Here is a 19145-nt window from a genome sequence, read left to right as displayed (position 1 = left end):
GAAATGTTAATTAAGCCTTTTTCATCTGTGAGTGACCAACACTTTTTTAGCCTGAATTTAGAAGGGAGTCATTACCTTTTATTCAGACTTGTTAAAAAGATAGACAAACTACATGAATAACGCAACCAGCAAGTAATTTAGGAAATCACACATTGATGTGGATTTTGTTAAATCCAAGATTAGAGAATATATTACATCTTGATGCTAAATATCTGATGTAATATCTCAGACTTTGTGGTGCCAGCTAGGAAGGGGGCTGGGTTACTCCTTGGCAACATGTGTGTCAGAAACAGTATATAAGAGCTGTATTTTGTATTTTAACTATTATATCATGTTTACTTCTGGATGGTCACTAGTGCCTCCAACTAGTGGGTAATGGTCCTTGTAAGGACCCCTTAAACAATAAACCATCACTGCTTGAAGTTTCTGCCTGCGACTATTACTTGCTGCATCCTGTGACCAACAGACAAGAGCTTACACTCTAATCCTTTCCCTGGCTGTCCTGTGTTGAACCCAGCATCTCTGTGTCAAGGCTCTGCCCGCTACCAAGCAGTCCTGATCCATAGTAATGGGTCAGGAGGTACCAGCCAGCCCACAGCAAAGAGGAGCTGCAACAGCAATGCCAGCTACCCAACAGTGAGCGTTTCCAGGTGCCAGTGAAGGAGCCCAGTGGTGGCAGCTGAATCGTCCTACAACTATTGGGCAGTTGGCATTCACAAGTCGACGAGTGTCTGGTGGCAGGTGATGCCAGTAGGAGCGGTCAGTTACATTTGGTTTACGGTGATAAAGCAACCCATATAAACTGTGTAAGAGGAACATCCCTTCATCCTTCCTCCCCCAACAGACCGTGTAGTAAGCCCACCCGGTCACAGTTCTTAATAAGATTACGCACATATTATTGTTAATGTTTCTTCTACCTTACAGCAAATTGAAGTGTGTTGCAGCATAAAGAATGACCATTGTTCCATATTTCACACTCTTATCTGTGGAACTGTCATCCGCCTCCTCTCCAACAAAAAGGGAGCATTACATCGTTCAAGGTTACAAATCTGCCGTTATGACCACAGCAACAAACCAGTGATTAGCTTCTATGTGTCCAGTCCAAGTTTAGACAATAATAAAACACCTGAGTGGTTGCTGTGGTCTTTTAGCAAATTTGTAACCAATGAAAATCTGTTTGTAGCGTGACACAGGTTAGACAGCTGATTAGCCTGGCAGCCCTTCATAATTCATTTTGCAAAGAATTGAACTGAAAATACACTTCTCCAGTCTTTTGATATTCCTAGTGAGAGTGTGTCTTCTTTCCTCCTTTATTGCTGCTGACGACAGGTCAGATGTCGCTCGCTGAATATTTTTTTCACGTTACATTTCAATGATTGAGTTGACATAACACTGCAGTAGAGTACATTGACAGCTAGTGCTCTCCATCTGCTTCAGCGTTCAGTTTTAGAATTTGATCAGCTGCTGTGAGTGATTCCCACCTTTTTCTTTAGTCAGTACTTTTCATACATGTTCTCCAAAGAAACAGCGTTGGTAAATGCTAGTTTTCAACCATAGGGATTTGACCATTCTCACTTGTGGAATCGGAACCAAAACCTGGGCAGTTGTGCTTTAACTATAAAGGTGCAAGACAAGTTCTTTCATCAGTAAAATAATGACACTATCATAAGAATAGAAAACAAGTTTTTATAATAAAGGTAATTTCAACGTTTAATTATATATAATTTTATACACAAGAAACCAATTTTATTTTATGGCTACATTATGTCCACTGCATAAAAATGGTCTTAACTGTTTCATACATGCAGCAGCGACTAGAATACTTTAAACCAGAATTTAGATGTCTGGCTCACCGCGCTTTCCAATCAACAAATCCTCCTAAAGCTGGAAATGTTTGAATATGATAATAAGTTCTCTTAATAATAAACTCCAACCAGCCTTGATCCAGGACAAAAGATTACAGGTTTCAATTCCCAGATAGGAACTGAGAATACAAATGGATAGACCAGTGCCATAACTAGACATTTTAGTGCCCTGGGCAAGACAGGCCACCGGCGCCCCCCCATCTAAGTGGGAGCCAAGCTCAGGACCCACAATGCTCCTGTAATATGAGTGACCAATTAGCTGCAGTCTAACACCCTGTATGATGTCATAGACTAAATTGAGACATCAGGAGTGGGGATAAGGATTAAATGGAAGTCGGGCATCCTGGTCATGTACATTTTGCATGTCTGCTGGTTGATGAAAGGGGAGAATCAGTGGGAAAAAAAACAGCCTTTATTGGACATCTCCTTTAAATGTCATCAGAAGGTGATGTTGCAACATCATAGAGATTGGAGTCCTGAGTCTCTCACAAATCTTAGCTACAGGGAAGATCCCAGTTTTTGGAAATGGTCCAAAGTGTCTGCTTGTAGTAGCTCAAAATGACCAGTAATCATGATCACATCTGAGAATTCATGTGTCGTCGGGTGTCCTTGGTCAAACACCTTAATTATATCCCAGCTGACAAGATATCCTTGTGGATGTGACCAGTTCTATTAATTAAGCACACTGCTATTCCCAACTAAAAGAGATTTGGAGTAAACCGACGCAAACGCGGAGAGAACATACAAACTCCACACAGATAAGGCTGTGATCTGGAATCAAGCTCATGAGCCCAGTGCTGGGTGGTAGAGGTGCTAACCACTGAGCCACCGTGCTGCCCCATTATTAAGGATTACGAAGAATTTCTCTTTAAGGACTATCGCTACAGTCCCACCGACAGATTGTAAAACCGAATCTCTTTAATAAAAAATACTTTGGCCTATCATATATAATATTTAAATGTTTTTGTTCTGAGCCATGATGGGAGTATCATCTTTTCAAATGTCATGAAAACCTATACAGCATTTTTGTGTGTTGAGAAATCTCTTTTGATTTCGGAAATCCTGGTTTGGTAAACACAATAGAACCCAGATTAAACTATCCTTCCCTCTTTTCATAATAGGGCTGCATTTATGTTCCGAACATATGCAAAAAAATGTTAAAAAAATAAAGGATAATTATGGAGGTATGTTGAGTCCAACATATATCAAGAAACACCCAGCACAAAGCACCAGATGTATGTCAGACATGTGTATAACTGCGCATAAGGATGACATAAAGATGTAGCTTTAAAGTCGCAGTACCATTTTGTAAACAATATAATACTGTGTAATATGTGTAATATGGACAAGAGACAATATTGTCTTGGAAAGTTATTAATAAATGTGAAAGTTGCATTTTCAACATTAAATGTCATTAACGTTTACTCTAAGTTAGGGTCATTTACACTTGGAGTGCATGGCTGCAAGCAGCTTGCGTTCTTTCTTGCGGTTAAATCGCCTAACGAAATTGCTGCCGCTCATTACAAGTCCATCTCCGGCTCTTAAACGTCCGCTGATAATTTGCTGCATGGACATGGGTAGTTCCATCCTCTTGTGATAAATCTGCCCCATTATAATGTACCGGCTCCCTGCACAAAACAAAAATAGAATTGTTACATTGATTCCAATCAAATATCTGAATTATTGTGGTGTGTTCAGTTGATGTGGCTGCCGATACAATAACTTGACCTAATTAACTTGTGTCTTGTAGTGGATTCTAAGCTAATTTATTTTACAGTAAACGGCTCTCTTTACTGAGAAATTAATTAAGAGAGGGATGGCAACCCTGGTTGTTGCCATATTTTTATGAAACGCCATCCCACAGTTCAAATTGTTTTGTTCCCTGTGCCTAGAGCTACTTTCTGATGCCATTCATTAATATGGTATATCACTGCTGAAATCTCTCCTGTTTGCAATAATAATGGTTTGTCTTGACTAACCATGGGAGAAATTAACTGCATGTTAACCAACGGCCCCTGTCCATTGGCCACAGTCACCAGCAAAGAGGTGCTGCAGCAGCTACACACAGACACCCTTAAGTAAGCGATTGAAAGGAGCTTGGTGGAGACAGCAACTATACTCCTAAAACTGGGGGCATTACAGTGGCGTGCCGTTGGCACTTACAAATTGGTGAGTGTTTGGTGGCAGAGTAGAACCAGTGGACGGTAACCTGAACCCCAAAATATATCTTTAAAATCTTAAAAGTTGATTTCTCCCTTGTAGGACATTTATAGAAATGTCTGTCAGCATGTTTCTACTTGTTGTTGTTTGTTTTGGCAACACCAAGTATATACTGATGTTAATTTGGCGCTTTTTTTGTGCATTTTGTTAATTAAATCTGATTCAAGCCTCGCACTAACACTCCACGTCCCATTTTGGTGATAAGTGCAACTTCTATTATAAATATCTTTTTGTACCTTTTTACCACGGCAGAAACTTAGATAAATGACCCCAATATTTTTACAACATGTGTCCACTTGCATATCTGTTTGCACTCACAGGAGCTCTTAATGGAATATTGAGAGGTAGCACACACTGCAATGTCTTGGAAATGAATTGTTAACATATGTAATGTTTTCTCACCAAGCTTGAAGTCCAGGCAGGATTTGTGGCAGTTTAAATTGTCCACGGCTAAAATCTTGACTCTGAAGAAGAACCCATCCGGCGTTATATACAGGCGATTCATCTTGTATAGCCCACCACTATTTACCAGTACAGTCAACAGCTGGGTGCCTTTACTGAGAGTGTCTACGTCGTGAATGATCCCATTCACAGCTATGAGAAAGAGAAAGATAATGTGTATGGATGCCAGTTTGCGTAGTGTCCTTACATAGAATCGTTCTGTGCATGCACATATGTGAGATGGGGCGTTGTTTCTCCTGTATTAGAAAGGTTTTTGGAGTTTTATTGATGTCTAACAGTGAAAACATATTTTGCAAAAAGAAACAAACACATGTCTGTAAACATGGGCATAAGTGTATGTGCCAAATGCCTGGCATAAACTGGGCGCATATGCTAGTGGTGCAGACCTGTATGCAGCTTGCAGCGTTTTTATTGAATGCAATTTGCGCCTGCCATTTGGGGTAAAATTGTAGCCAACTGTGCATCAGGCCCTCTGTGATCAATGTCACTGGAGTCACACCATTGTTATAATGATGTGACATTGCTTTAATTTCTCCGCTCAATGTGTCCCCTCACTATCATCAATACGTTCTCTCTTATATCCTCTCAACAGGTCTTGTCTCTGTTGTCCCTATGTTTAACATTTGTCACCCTTTTAATCAACAATTACGCTCTATCATCTCATTAATCAACATTTTCTCTCTCTATAATGCCTGCATTTGAAATCTCCTCTGACATTTCTCAGCATGTCCTCGTCATCTCTCAGCTCAAATGGAATTCCTCCGTCACCATGCCCGCTATCATTCCTCCCCTTAGCATGTCAACTCTCTTTCATCTCTTTTCTCCACATGTCCTCTCTCTATCATCTATCCCCTCCACATGTCCTCTCTCTATCATCTCTCCCTTTCACATGTCCTCTTTCTATTATGTCTCCCTTTAACATGTCCACTCTCTATAATCTCTCTTCTCCACATGTCCTTTTTCTATCATCTCTCCCATTCACATGTCCTCTCTCTATCATGTCTCCCCTTCATATGTCCTCTTTCTATAATTTCTCCCCTCCACATGTCCTTTTTCTATCATCTCAACCCTCCACATGTCCTCTCACTATCATCTCTCTCCTCCACATGTCCTTTTTCTATCATCTCAACCCTCCACATGTCCTCTCTCTATCATCTCTCCCTTTCACATGTCCTCTCACTATCATCTCTCTCCTCCACATGTCCTCTTTCTATCATCTCAACCCTCCACATGTCCTCTCTCTATCATCTCTCCCTTTCACATGTCCTCTCACTATCATCTCTCTCCTCCACATGTCCTCTTTCTATCATATCTCCCCTCCACATGTCCATCTATCAACTCTCCCCTCCACATATGCTCTGTCTATCTTCTCTACCCTCCACATGTCCTCTCTATATGATCTCTGCCCTCTACATGTCCTCTCTATCATCTTTCCCATCCACATGTCTTCTCTCTGTCATCTCTCTCCTCCACATGTCCTCTGTCTATCATCTCTCTCCTCCACATGTCTTCTCTCTGTCATCTCTCTCCTCCACATGTCCTCTGTCTATCATCTCTCTCCTCCACATGACCTCTCTCTATCATCTCTCTTCTCCACATGTCCTCTTTCTATCATCTCAACCCTCCACATGTCCTCTTTCTATCATATCTCCCCTCCACATGTCCTCTTTCTATCATATCTCCCCTCCACATGTCCATCTATCAACTCTCCCCTCCACATATGCTCTGTCTATCATCTCTACCCTCCACATGTCCTCTCTATATGATCTCTGCCCTCTACATGTCCTCTCTATCATCTTTCCCATCCACATGTCTTCTCTCTGTCATCTCTCTCCTCCACATGTCCTCTGTCTATCATCTCTCTCCTCCACATGACCTCTCTCTATCATCTCTCTCCTCCACATGTCCTCTTTCTATCATCTCAACCCTTCACATGTCCTCTTTCTATCATATCTCCCCTCCACATGTCCTCTTTCTATCATATCTCCCCTCCACATGTCCATCTATCAACTCTCCCCTCCACATATGCTCTGTCTATCATCTCTCTCCTCCACATGACCTCTCTCTATCATCTCTCTCCTCCACATGTCCTCTTTCTATCATCTCAACCCTCCACATGTCCTCTCTATATGATCTCTGCCCTCTACATGTCCTCTCTATCATCTCTCCCTCACATGATCTCTCCGTATCATGGCCCTTTCTTTATCATATCTCCACACAGTATTTACCATTAGTACCAAACCTCTAAACTTTCCTCCTCTGCAAATATCTGCTTCTAACTGCTTGAGGTGCTGCAAAATGTATAATTCACTACTTACCAAAGTCACTGTTACAATATGCCTCTCTTTCATCTCTTTCTTTGTAGCATTCAGACAAACAAATCCTCTCTTTGCTATCAGATTCTACAAAGAAAATATATGAATCAATACATTAAATCAATGTATGCAAGATACGCTTTGCTTTAAAACTTTGAGAGAAAATCAGCATACAACTACATAAATAGGGTTCATTCTATGAAAGCACCTTTCCTGAAGGCATGGAATTGGTAGAGGATGCTGGATGGATGCCGGTTGGTGATCCAGGCTGCTTTGCTGGAGTTATGTGAAACATCAATGGGCTTTTTTGGAGTGATCTTACCAGGTCTGTTACTCTCATGGTCCATTAATCCATACATGTTGGCCTCAGTGTCCTTTTCTCCTTGTATTGAGCTAGTTTTGGCAGAATGAAAATGAGAGGGCACCAAACCAGGTTCCTGGTGGACTCTGCCCTGAAGAAGCTCGTGTGAGTTACCATATTCATTTGTTGCAGAACGTTCCATCAAGACATTTGTTGGGAGTCTATTGCCATGGTGACCGTTGGTCTTTCTCAGCCCGGTGATATTGTCCAGTGAGACTTTAGTCTTTATCCGTTTATCTGGTAGCACCATGGTCTTTCTGTCTCCCAGCCTCAGTGGACGAGTTGCAGCCAGGAGTCCATGGCTGGTGTATCTGTTCAGAGACATGCTCCAGGGAAGGTCCACCACTTCTCTAAACGTACCTCCAGATGGGCTCATTTCAAGGCTGAATGATGAATTCTGCCAAACATCTGCAATGGATAAAAAATACCAACAATTGCTTTATATCGTAGGGCACTGGACTTGGAAATCAATGAAAGAAATGAAAACAATATAATATACGATGCCCTGTAAATGTATTGGCTCTGTGTCTATTTCTGTGTCTGTTCCGTAACTATCACTTTAATTTCCCTGCAATTCAGCATTTTGTCCTTGCGTTCCTCAGTCTGCTATTGTCCTGTTCTAGAGACTGACCTTCCACCCCACCCCAATGGGGTGGAAGGTCAGGGCCGGATTTACCACTAGGCAACCTAGGCAATTGCCTAGGGCCCAGCAGTCCCCAGAGGGCCCTCCCAGGGCCGGCGGTGAGACCACCCTTTAAAAATGGGACGCTACTTATGGGCCAGTGCTATATGCTTGCCCCTCCGGGCTAAAGTCTGCCAGCCAGCCCCTGAATAGGAGTATATGTTATGCTAAAAAACTATAGTGCTATGGATTTTTTCAGGGAGGGGGCCCCAAACCAGTATCTTGCCTAGGGCCCCATGAGGTCTAAATCCGGCTCTGCACCCCATACGTTATTACAGAATAGATGCAGAACCAACACTGGTCCAAGGCAGACCGAGACAAATATATCAGGCAGCAGGATTCAAGGGACAGTAAGTGGAAAATAATTAATTACTAGATTCCTTTTAGCAATAGTTGTATATTGTAACTTGTTTAATTTCTATGAATAAATAATGCAACTGAATAAATGTTACATACAACATAAGGAAGGTATACTTTTAGTTAGTAGCAGATGCAGAAAAATAATCTAGATCTAATTTTTCTATAACTGACTAATAATATTTTTATAAAAATATAACAAAAAAACCCCAATTTTTTTTTTAGAGTTCAGCAACATATTTTGATAGTGGACGATTATTTCATTAGCAAGGATCGCCTATTCTGCACCTTGTTTACTATGGAGAGAGCTACACAGGTGATTGAACAATGTCGCAATTTAATCATGTCACATATTAATCTTGCATATTTGCTATAGTGGGATGAGAAATGAACAGCTCACTGATGCAATTGTTTTGTAACGCAAATCGGGGCAGTAAACACTGAATTCTGAATCCTAGTGATAGGCTGCATTCTCAGTGATGTCACTAACTGCTAGTGAATTGATAGGCTGCATTCTCAGTGATGTCACTAACTGCTAGTGAATTGATAGGCTGCATCCTCAGTGATGTCACTGGATCCTAGTGAATTGATAGCCTGCATCCTCTGTGATGTCACTGGCTCCTAGAGAAGTAATAGGCTGCATTCTCAGTGATGTCACTGGATTCTATTAAATTGATAGGCTGCATCCTCTAAGATGTCACTGGATCCTAGTGAATTGATAGGCTGCATCCTCTGTGATGTCGCTGGCTCCTAGTGAAGTGATACGCTGCATTCTCTGTGATGTCATTGGGTCCTAGTGAAGTGATAGACTGCATTCTCTGTGATGTCACTGGGTCCTAGTGAAGTGATAGACTGCATTCTCTGTGATGTCACTGGGTCCTAGTGAAGTGATACGCTGCATTCTCTGTGATGTCACTGGGTCCTAGTGAAGTGATAGACTGCATCCTCTGTGATGCCACTGGATCTGAAGTGAATTGATAGGCTGCATCCTCTGTGATGTCACTGGATCCTAGTGAGTTGATAGGCTGCATCCTCTGTGGTGTCACTGGATCCTAGTGAGTTGATAGGCTGCATCCTCTGTGATGTCACTGGATCCTAGTGAATTGATAGGCTGCATTCTCAGTGATGTCACTGGGTCCTAGTGAAATAATAGGCTGCATCCTCTGTGATGTCACTGGATCCTAGTGATTTGATAGGCTGCATTCTCAGTGATGTCACTGGGTCCTTGTGAAGTGATAGGCTGCATTCTCAGTGATGTCACTGGATCCTAGTGAATTGATAGGCTGCATTCTCAGTGATGTCACTGTGTCCTAGTGAATTGATAGGCTGCATCCTCATTGATGTAATAGTGTAGTTAATTAATAGGCTGCATTTTCAGGACTAATCCTTCAACTCTCACAGCTGCATCCAGAATCAGCTGTTTTGTGTATTGTGTCCAAGTCACATGAGGAAAAACAAGTCCGGTTGGTGGTATTTGGGAAAAGTTTCAAAGAGTTCAGTTGAGGAGTTATTAGAGGCAGAATGTGACAGGAATTAAAACATCCCTCAGTGAATTCTAGGCCACAGGTTTGGTTCTGCCTCCATGTGATAACAATGAGTCTATGAACACACAGCCGGTGGTCTGACTAATGCCGCAGTCTAGAATATTCTAAAGGCTGCAACCTTAGCAATCTACAAAACAACTATTTATAAAACTAGGCCGGTCGCTTATTATGTTCTGCTCACACCATATCTATCTGCACTCGGATTTTACAGATGCTGCCCGGACTGGCAAGAGTTAATGAGTCGCTCTCTCCGTTACCAGGCTAACACCGCAATTATTTCCTATTTCCAAGCATCTCCATATTTGAGTGTGTGCTATTGTGTGGTCGTGTTTAAGACGTTTCATTGCTGTTTGAATAGCCCTTGGAAACAAACCACACATTCAGCAACGCGAATAGAGACGCAGTGGAAGCCACACATTGTAAATTACGTTTTTGTTCCGTCTGTACACTTTTGATTTGCTAACACTGAGTAGAGAAATACCTTGAACGGGGTCAAGTTGAGAGGCGCCCTTGTGTGGCATAACGCCCTTGGTCCGTTGTGGAATCAACATAGAAGAGGGAGAGAGATGCCAAACTGTTACGTGTACGCTATCACACTGAATAAAAATAGAGTGAAAGTGAATTTTGTAACAGGAACTGAGTATAAATAACCTATGCACTTTTATCATCCATAGTTTTCTGCTGTAAATATTTACTTTTTATTTGTATTTTTATTGTATACTGCTGACTTCTATAGAGATCTGCAGAAGACTACTTTGTTCCATCCCCTATACATGACAGACACATATTGATATATTCTGCAGATGATTAAATTACTGACCTCTCTAGAGATCTGCAGAACATTGCTCTGCTCCATCTACCCCCTGACAGACACATATTGATGCATTCTGCAGATTATTACATTACTGACCTCTCTAGAGATCTGCAGAACATTGCTCTGCTCCATCTACCCCCTGACAGATACATATTGATGCATTCTGCAGATTATTACATTACTGACCTCTCTAGAGATCTGCAGAACATTGCTCTGCTCCATCTACCCCCTGACAGATACATATTGATGCATTCTGCAGATTATTACATTACTGACCTCTCTAGAGATCTGCAGAACTTTGCTCTGCTCTATCTACCCTCTGACAGACACATACTGATATATTCTGCAGATTATTACATTACCGACCTCTCTAGAGATCTGCAGAACATTGCTCTGCTCCATCTACCCCCTGACAGACACATATTGATGCATTCTGCAGATTATTACATTACCGACCTCTCTAGAGATCTGCAGAACATTGCTATGCTCCATCTACCCCACCTGATAGATACATATTGATATATTCTGCAGACTATTACATTGCTGACCTTTTTAAAGTTCTCCAGAAAAATTGTTCTGCTTATTAGTTAATAGTACAGAAATTTGAGTTCTCTTAGCCAATGATGGTTCAGAGAGATACTTTGGTTATTGGCAGGAGAGATCACTGCCCAGCAGACGCTGGGGACTGATAGATTTCATAGTCACAGGTCGTCTCCTACAGTAAGGAGGTAGAATGGCAGGTGGGCACCTTCCTTGTGGGCACTGTTGAAATAATGTGGGTAGCGGTGGTATATATTGGGCATAGTATGGACAATGCTGGTACAGTGTGAGGATTGCTGTTATACTAGGGCAATGATTGTACCTCTCTACCTTCTGTATTGGAAACTTGGGACAAAATAGGTCCCAAAGTGCCTAAAAAAGAGGCACTGATCTGTCGATGACATGCCCCATTTCTGGCAATGCTAACCACTGTGCTATTGTGCTATTAAATGCAAGTAAAAAGTACAAGGTTTTCTCTATGCTTTACTGTTTGTGTGTATGGGTCCTTAAGGTGTCTTTCTTTGTAGTTCCTATTCTGGAATATTATAACACACTATTGTACTATATAAAGGTTTTTTGTCACATGTCTTATGCTAATGAGTATGGGTGTGGATTAGTTAATGCCACCATAAAAAAAATAACTTTTACTAATGTGTTATTTCTGACTGGAATATTGCTCCATATTAAAAAAAAAAAGGCATAAATGAACCTGTCTTACGTATAGCAAGGGAAAAATGACCTTTATAAGGACTAATAAAGGACAACAAAAAAAAAACATTTTTTACAAAAAGGTATTTTAATAGTATATGGTGTTCCAATAAATATATTTCAAGAGAATTTTCAGATTCCTCCACTTGTATACTTTGTTAATAGTCAGACACACCTGGATTAATTATGTTTACAAAAGACCAATGTACATTACAGATTTGATTTATAAATCCAATGTCATGTGACTACCATGTCTGCACTGTGCACTGTAACATACCCATTTCTTCTCCACCCTCCCTCTGGTTTCACATGACATGCTGAGCATGTGTGTGTCTTACTGGGAGCCACACTGGTCTCCCCTCCAGAGAGATTTTGAAAAGGAGATTATCTTTTTTTTTTAAGCTGTCCTACAAATCATTATCAGATACATGCTTGAAAGGTGCTCAACTTCCTATTTAACAAAAAAAACAAACAAACTGTGTGGGGTTGTTGCTTTAATGAACTGAATTTCCATAAATTTGTGGATGAATTGTTGCCAGTATAAGATACTATTAGTAGTATTACAAAGAGCATCTCATAGCATCCTAAATGACATGACAAAACATGTTTGGGGTCCTGATCCTTCATTTAAAATCCCTACTATTTTGCAAAGGCACATTGTAAGATATTTAATATGACTAAGCAAGTGAAAGGAAATATATTGTGTCTGCCTTATGTATTTGTCTGGTTGTATTATTATGCTTTATCACTGTTAATTATATCAGGCAGTGAATTTTGTACATTAAATATTTGTTGAGAAAAGATCATCTCCAAATGGATGTCAACCAGCGCAGGACAGTTCTGGGTAAACCTATCATGCGTTAGTTTTGTAAAATCAGCGATCTTTGCGAAACTGACAAATTATACATTTATTGCTCACAGTGATTGATGGATTTTCCAGTCATTTAATTGCTACGTGTATCTTGTCTCCTGTAAACTCTGAACATTTCTTTGAAACATCACCCATAATCTAGTGTTTTCCTAATTTTGACACAATATTTTTAAGGCATATTTTTTGTCACAATGCAAGAAATCAAACAGCCTGACACTTGTACAACAGCAACACAACATTCTTAAATAAAAGTTGGGGGCAGATAGCTATAATACTGCAGGTAACGCACAAAGTCCTGATTCATTACGGCACGCAAAACAAACGGAAATTGCATTTTTTTTTTTAAACACACATAACTCACATCCGTGTTCAACTATAAGCAGATCTGAAGAAACATCTCTTGTTGAATATGAGTCTAGGGTCTAGATTTACTAAGCTGCGGGTTTGAAAAAGTGGGGATGTTGCCTATAGCAACCAATCAGATTCTAGCTGTCATTTTGTAGAATGTACTAAATAAATGACAGCTAGAATCTGATTGGATGCTATAGGCAACATCCCCACTTTTTCAAACCCGCAGCTTAGTAAATCTAGCACTAGGTCCGCAATGCTCTAACACACAATACACTGCAGGATACGTAAAAGACATATGTGGGATATATTAAGTCACAAACGCAGGGGGAAAAAAAATAATTTTTCAGTTATTATCATCTGTTAATAATAATATAATCATTAATGAAAAAACATTAATTAAAAAAAGCCTTTTTTCCTCGTTCTCTCTCCACCCATAAAATCCATCTATCAGAACGTTATTAATGTCTACTGTACATAAAATGCATTTTTTTTTTACAGTTGCTCCTGAATGCAAACACATGTTCTAGCATGTATACACAGCCGTCATCACTATCACTCGGCACCTACACCAGACCTGTAGCTGGTGCCCATTGCCCTCCCCGATCTGCCCATGAAATCGTAGACTGTAGTAAGTGCCCTTTGCTCCCCGAAGATTAATTGGACGTTGCTGCGTTCACAAGTCTATTTTGAGCAAAATACGGCATGTATTGGCATATACGTTCCTTAATGAACCAGGCCCAGAGAGTACATATTTGTGCATAGGTACATCAAAGCTAGTGTGGAGCCAGACACTAAAGACTTATGTTAATGACAATCTAAATGGAATGGCATATTTACAACATTAAAATAAATTTTAAAAAAACAAGTTCTACAGCATCTTCATGTTGTTTGTTTTGGTTATTCCATTTACAGAATCTTAAATATAAACATCTATCTATTTTATATCTATTTAAATATAAAGGTTTTTTTGGGGGGGGAATAGCACCAGGCAACTTAGCTCAGACTATGGGGTATAAACTAAACTGAAAAAGTGATCATGTATTTAGTACATTCCACAAAATGACAGCTAGACTCTCCACTTTTTTCAAACCCGCAGTTTAGTGAATATACCCCTATGTCTGTAAATAGCAGGAGGGTGGGAGGCTGTGTCTGACTAATAAGAAACAAAAACTGTAGACACTTTTTAATTAGGAAAAAAAAATGTAACTTGTATTTATTTGAACAATGTGTTTATCATTATCATCATCATCATTTATTTATATAGCGCCACTAATTCCGCAGCGCTGTACAGAGAACTCACTCACATCAGTCTCTGCCGCATTGGAGCTTACAGTCTAAATTCCCTAACATACACACACAGGCTAGGGTTCATTTTGTCAGCAGCCAATTAACCTACCAGTATGTTCTTGGAGTGTGGGAGGAGCACCCGGAGGAAACCCACGCAAACATGGGAAGAACATACAAACTCCTCACAGATAATTATAATACATAAGTGATTTTAACATATATATATATATATATATATATATATATACAGACATCTGTAAATAATATTTAGATATCTGATATGTTATATCTTTATAAACGGAATTCTGTGACATGTATAAAAGAACTCGGCCTGTTCTTTTATCTGGTCACGTAACTCTTAGGGGGGTATTCAATTGTTAGCGTTAACGGAAAAAAACGAGCGCTCAAAAAATCTTAGCGTTAATACAGTAATTACTCGCGGAATTTCCGCTCGCTGCTCCCTGAGCGGCGAGCTGAAATTCCGCGAGTAAATTACCGTATTAACGCTTTTCTCGCGCAATATTACAGTATAAACGGTAATATTTTTTGAGCGCTCGTTTTTTTCCGTTAACGCTAACAATTGAATACCCCCCTTAATATACCTATAATTTAGTAGAGTATGCAATATGCTCTATAAAATAAATGTGTACAAAGTGAAACATTCCATTAAATAATGTCATATATCTGGTAAAAGGATAGGACAAATTTCACGTCTCATCTTTTGATTTCGGCAGTAGACTGTGAACGGTGTCTTTCAACAGTAATTGCAAATTATTTATTGTTCCACCTTTTGGTTAAATACAATTCACAGGCTAAAACTCACATAAGGAAAGATCTGAATACATCTATGATCTAATCACCTGCTACCCCTAGGACTTTGCCCCTTTAATCCATGTTAGTGTGGTCTTCTGAATGATGTGATCCTGGTGAGTTAATTGCTATTTACCAAATAACTACTAGAAAATCCCCCAGTTGACCATGATATGTAAACAAGAAAAATTGGTTGATTTCCTTGGTGACAGCACCACCAGATTATTGCAGGAAAATTATTTTATAAAATGATTTGGATTGATTCTGCTGCTAGATGTGTAGCTTCTAGGTTACAGAGCATTCTGATACTTGTAGTTCCCCAACAGCTGGTAAGCCACAGGTTGCTTACTTCTACTGGTCTCTGGTTGGTACGGTATGTTGGATGTGAACACCTGTCGCGCAAGCCTGTCACTGGGATGTGCTCCTTGCACTGTACAACGCTGCGTGGAAATTGATGGGTTAAAAAATAAACATTTAGTAAACAGCCAGCACTCACCTTTTTTTGCAGCAGAGATTGTGGCAACGGCGATGGAGAGAACGAGGGTGCACACAGCCCCTGATATCATTCTAGTAGAGATGGTCTGGAGAGCTGAGAGAGAGCCTGTTTTCTGTCCTTCACTGCCTCATGCTAATGAGGGGCATCTGTGGGGAGAGTCATGAATGGGGAAGAGAGGGGAGGTAGCAGGCGCACCATTCTTGTTAACCTCTTTTAATGACCCACAAAACCACTCACCCAGCTCCCTCTCACCCCCCACCCCCCTCATTTTGCAATTACACTCCTACGCCTGAGAAATATAGCTGTATATTTAGATGTTAATTCCATCCTTTGTTTTTGAGCCATTTACAAAATAATTAACCCTCGTTATTTTTAGTTTTCTGATCCTGGCTATAATGTTAGTTCCGACACTGTAAATATTCATGTTTAGTAAATATTGACTTATTGCTCAGAGAATAACAAGAGATGTAGTCTGCTTTAAAGTTAGGGGCAAATCCAGCTATGGGGTATAAAATTTACTCCTGGGGTGCTGCAGGGGGGAAATGTAAACTGTGCAACCTGATGTGTGAGGGGGAAGTGATCTTGTCAAAGTGTAAAATGTAGAATAAATGTATAGCTGGCCAGTGTGTGTATATGCAGCATGCAAGAGCTGTATTCACCATGCACTGCAGGGCAACATAGTTTGCTCGGCCGCAGAATTAGCATCTAAATATAAATCAGCCCCATAGTGAGAATTACGTCAATTACAACGCACAAGAATCATTGCACTGTGCCAATGACAGGGACTTTTACAAACACAAACATACTTACGGACTAATCTGTGACTGTCCCTGGAAAATAGGGACAGCTGCCAACTATGTGTATTTTGACAAGTTGTAAAGGAGAGTGAACGATGTTGCCTTATTTTGCCACTGCTGTCAAAACAGCTAATATAACCAGTCATAAATTTAGTGCATGCTTCCATATTTCTGAAAAAGTCTTCCCTATATAGTGAACCGACATCTTGGATTAACATGTATCACCTACACACAAAGGAAAACGTCTTTTTTTAGGCTGAACCAGTATTCTGAATATCAATCCACTATGTATATATATATATATAGAGAGAGAGAGAGCGAGAGAGAGAGCATCAATCATATTATGCAGTGCTGTAGAGATAAATTGTAATAATTCACATCAGTCCCTGCCCCATTGGCGCTTACAATCTAAATTCTCGGTCCATTTCCATTTGTCACAAGACAACCTATCAGTAGTTTTTTTGGACAATAGGAAGAAACCCACACAAACACGGGTAAAACATACAAACTTCACACACATAGGGCCCTGGCCGGAATTGAACCCATGACCCTAACCATCGTACCACCTTGCTGCCCAATCAAATCATCCCCTCAAGCCAAACCTCAATATTCACCGACTGGGCAAGGGCAGGATGATGCAATTAGCATCATTAAAGGTTTTGACCCGCTTGTGTTGATACATCCCAACATGTCAGAATTTGCGCTTGAGACAAGTGTGCGGATAAAAAGGGGGATTGACCATGATACTCAGTCATGTCACATTGGGGGATTACCTAGCAACCCCCCCTTTAAAGCCGCACGCACTAGCCACACGTACACGGGGAATTGAAAGGGCATCACTCGGGAATATACCTCCCAACCGTCCCCAAATATGGACAAAAGTCCTGAAATTGGGACTGTCCTACCTTAATTAGGACAGTTGGGGGATATGTACTTAATGATGCCAGCTAAGTAATCAAGTCAGGCCGGCTCCTTCTTTTCATACCTCACCTAAGCATCTCCCGGAAGAGAGGTATGAAAGGTAGGTGTTATAATTGTTATAGCCTTTGGTGACAAAGGACTGAGAAAGGGCAAAATTGGGGCCTAGCATAGTAAAAAGATGGTTGTGAGTTTAAATATGGCTGTGGGGGGTTGAGCATAAGTTCATTGCTACATCTTTGGCTCTCATTATACACATTACAGTGCTGCACGTATAGAGAGACATCATGGCCACTTCCAGTTAGTTAGTGCATTAGAAATTTCCCAAAGCAAATTATTGGTGTTCTCGTTCCATGTAAAATAATGTACAATATATACTATGTATTATTTTGTGGTAGTATAAGAGTAAATAGTTATCAGGCTAAACTGCTAGAGTGATGTGTTATTCATCAGTTGTAAAATAAGAGCAATAACAGCACGAAGCTCACTGCATTGTTCTTATGTAGCTCTACCGCCATCTAGTGGCAGATGCTTGGATTGCCGTCGAGCTCTTCTAGGTGAAGGGGGATCCTAAAGTGACAGGTGAGATATAATATTGTCGACATAATCACTGTCACATTACAATAGAAAGTATTTTCTTACCTATGAAGACAAAATCTGCAACTAGTAGCACAGGTGACCTCCTCCCTGCCTTTATTGTCCTAGCATAGGTTCCAGGCAGGAGTGTAACTAGGCATTTGTAGGCCCCACAGTAAAGTTTTGTAAGGGCTCAATGTACCACCCAGTGGTGAAAAAACTCACATATCCATATGGGGTTTTAGGGAAGCTGGGACGCCATAGCCAGGGTGATAACGAATGAGGTGCAGTGCGCCAGGCGCCGCTATTTGCCCATACTTGAGACCCCAGGTGAATATGAATCGCATTTCATCACCTGCCTGGAACCGACGTGAGGTCACACCTTTGTCAGTGAAGAGAGACACGAGAGGAGCCAGGAAGACAATGAAGAAAGAAGAAGCAGAGAAGCAGAAAAGAAGAGAAAACGAGAAGAGAAGGTAGTTCACACTTGCCAACTCTTCCGGAATGTCTGGGAGACTCTCAAATTCCTGGTAGGTCTCCCGGACTCCCAGGAGAGCAGGCAATTCTCCTGCATCCTGCCTGCTTCCTAGTGAAGCGGGCAGGATGCCATTTGTCTAGGTGTGAAAATGATAAAAATTACACACGGACAACGGTTTTTCTACTTCATTTTTTTTTTTATTGTTGCAATATTGTTAAATGATTTGAAAATATTTTTATGTCACTTGTTTGCACTAGATGTACAAGTTGTCATTTCATGAATAAAAAAAAAAAAAAAAAAGAAACTCTTAAGTAGGCCATCGGGGACGAAAAACATCAGTTGAAACCCAGTTGTGGTCTTCACCAACTTGACAACACATCTTCCTATTCTGAAGGGCATCTGCGACAACCTTGTCCCACTCGACTGTAGTACCTAAGCCAGTGGCCCTCTCCGCACGATGACTTGCAATGTACAATCACAGCTATTTAGGTCATGTCAAAGCCAATTTCTTTAGCCAATAATAAAACAGAAATACTCCAACAATGGAAACATCAACAAAAAGAACAGAAAGACCCTTATTCCAGCCAGTAATAACCTGAAGACATATTGAGCTGTGGGAGATTTATCTTAAAAGTGCCGTAACTCGTAAGTGCCCACCTACCCATTGTCATGGAAGTGCATGCTTTTCTTATT

At 40.6% G+C, this 19145-nt stretch overlaps 1 protein-coding gene across 2 annotated transcripts; it reads right to left on the bottom strand.

Moving 5' to 3' along the window:
• Positions 1-1666: 1666 nt before the first annotated feature.
• On the bottom strand, positions 1667-15840 carry C6H17orf58 (chromosome 6 C17orf58 homolog). Of its 2 annotated transcripts, none has more exons than XM_075178013.1 (5): positions 15684-15840; positions 7071-7631; positions 6866-6949; positions 4488-4679; positions 1667-3493 (listed from the first exon to the last, which is right to left on the bottom strand). In XM_075178013.1, exons 1-5 carry the CDS (start codon positions 15751-15753, stop codon positions 3303-3305), a joined length of 1098 nt encoding a protein of 365 aa, XP_075034114.1. In that variant the 5' UTR covers positions 15754-15840; the 3' UTR covers positions 1667-3302. The 2 variants fall into 2 exon arrangements, with proteins under 2 accessions (XP_075034114.1, XP_075034115.1); XM_075178014.1 differs by having other exon boundaries at positions 7185-7631.
• Positions 15841-19145: the final 3305 nt, after the last annotated feature.

The sequence above is a fragment of the Mixophyes fleayi genome, chromosome 6 (genome assembly GCF_038048845.1).
Source record: "Mixophyes fleayi isolate aMixFle1 chromosome 6, aMixFle1.hap1, whole genome shotgun sequence".
Lineage (NCBI taxonomy): Eukaryota > Metazoa > Chordata > Amphibia > Anura > Limnodynastidae > Mixophyes > Mixophyes fleayi.
Note: the sequence above shows the minus strand (reverse complement) of the source record. Positions and strands in the feature narration are given on the sequence as shown.

Excerpts from the sequence above, each read along its gene's own strand:
- C6H17orf58 (XM_075178013.1), bottom strand. The coding sequence starts at position 15,753 with ATGATATCAGGGGCTGTGTGCACCCTCGTTCTCTCCATCGCCGTTGCC. Across the intron at positions 7,632-15,683 it reads AATCTCTGCTGCAAAAAAAG|ATGTTTGGCAGAATTCATCA; the intron begins GTGAGTGCTGGC and ends TATCCATTGCAG. Across the intron at positions 6,950-7,070 it reads ATTCCATGCCTTCAGGAAAG|AATCTGATAGCAAAGAGAGG; the intron begins GTGCTTTCATAG and ends TTTTCTTTGTAG.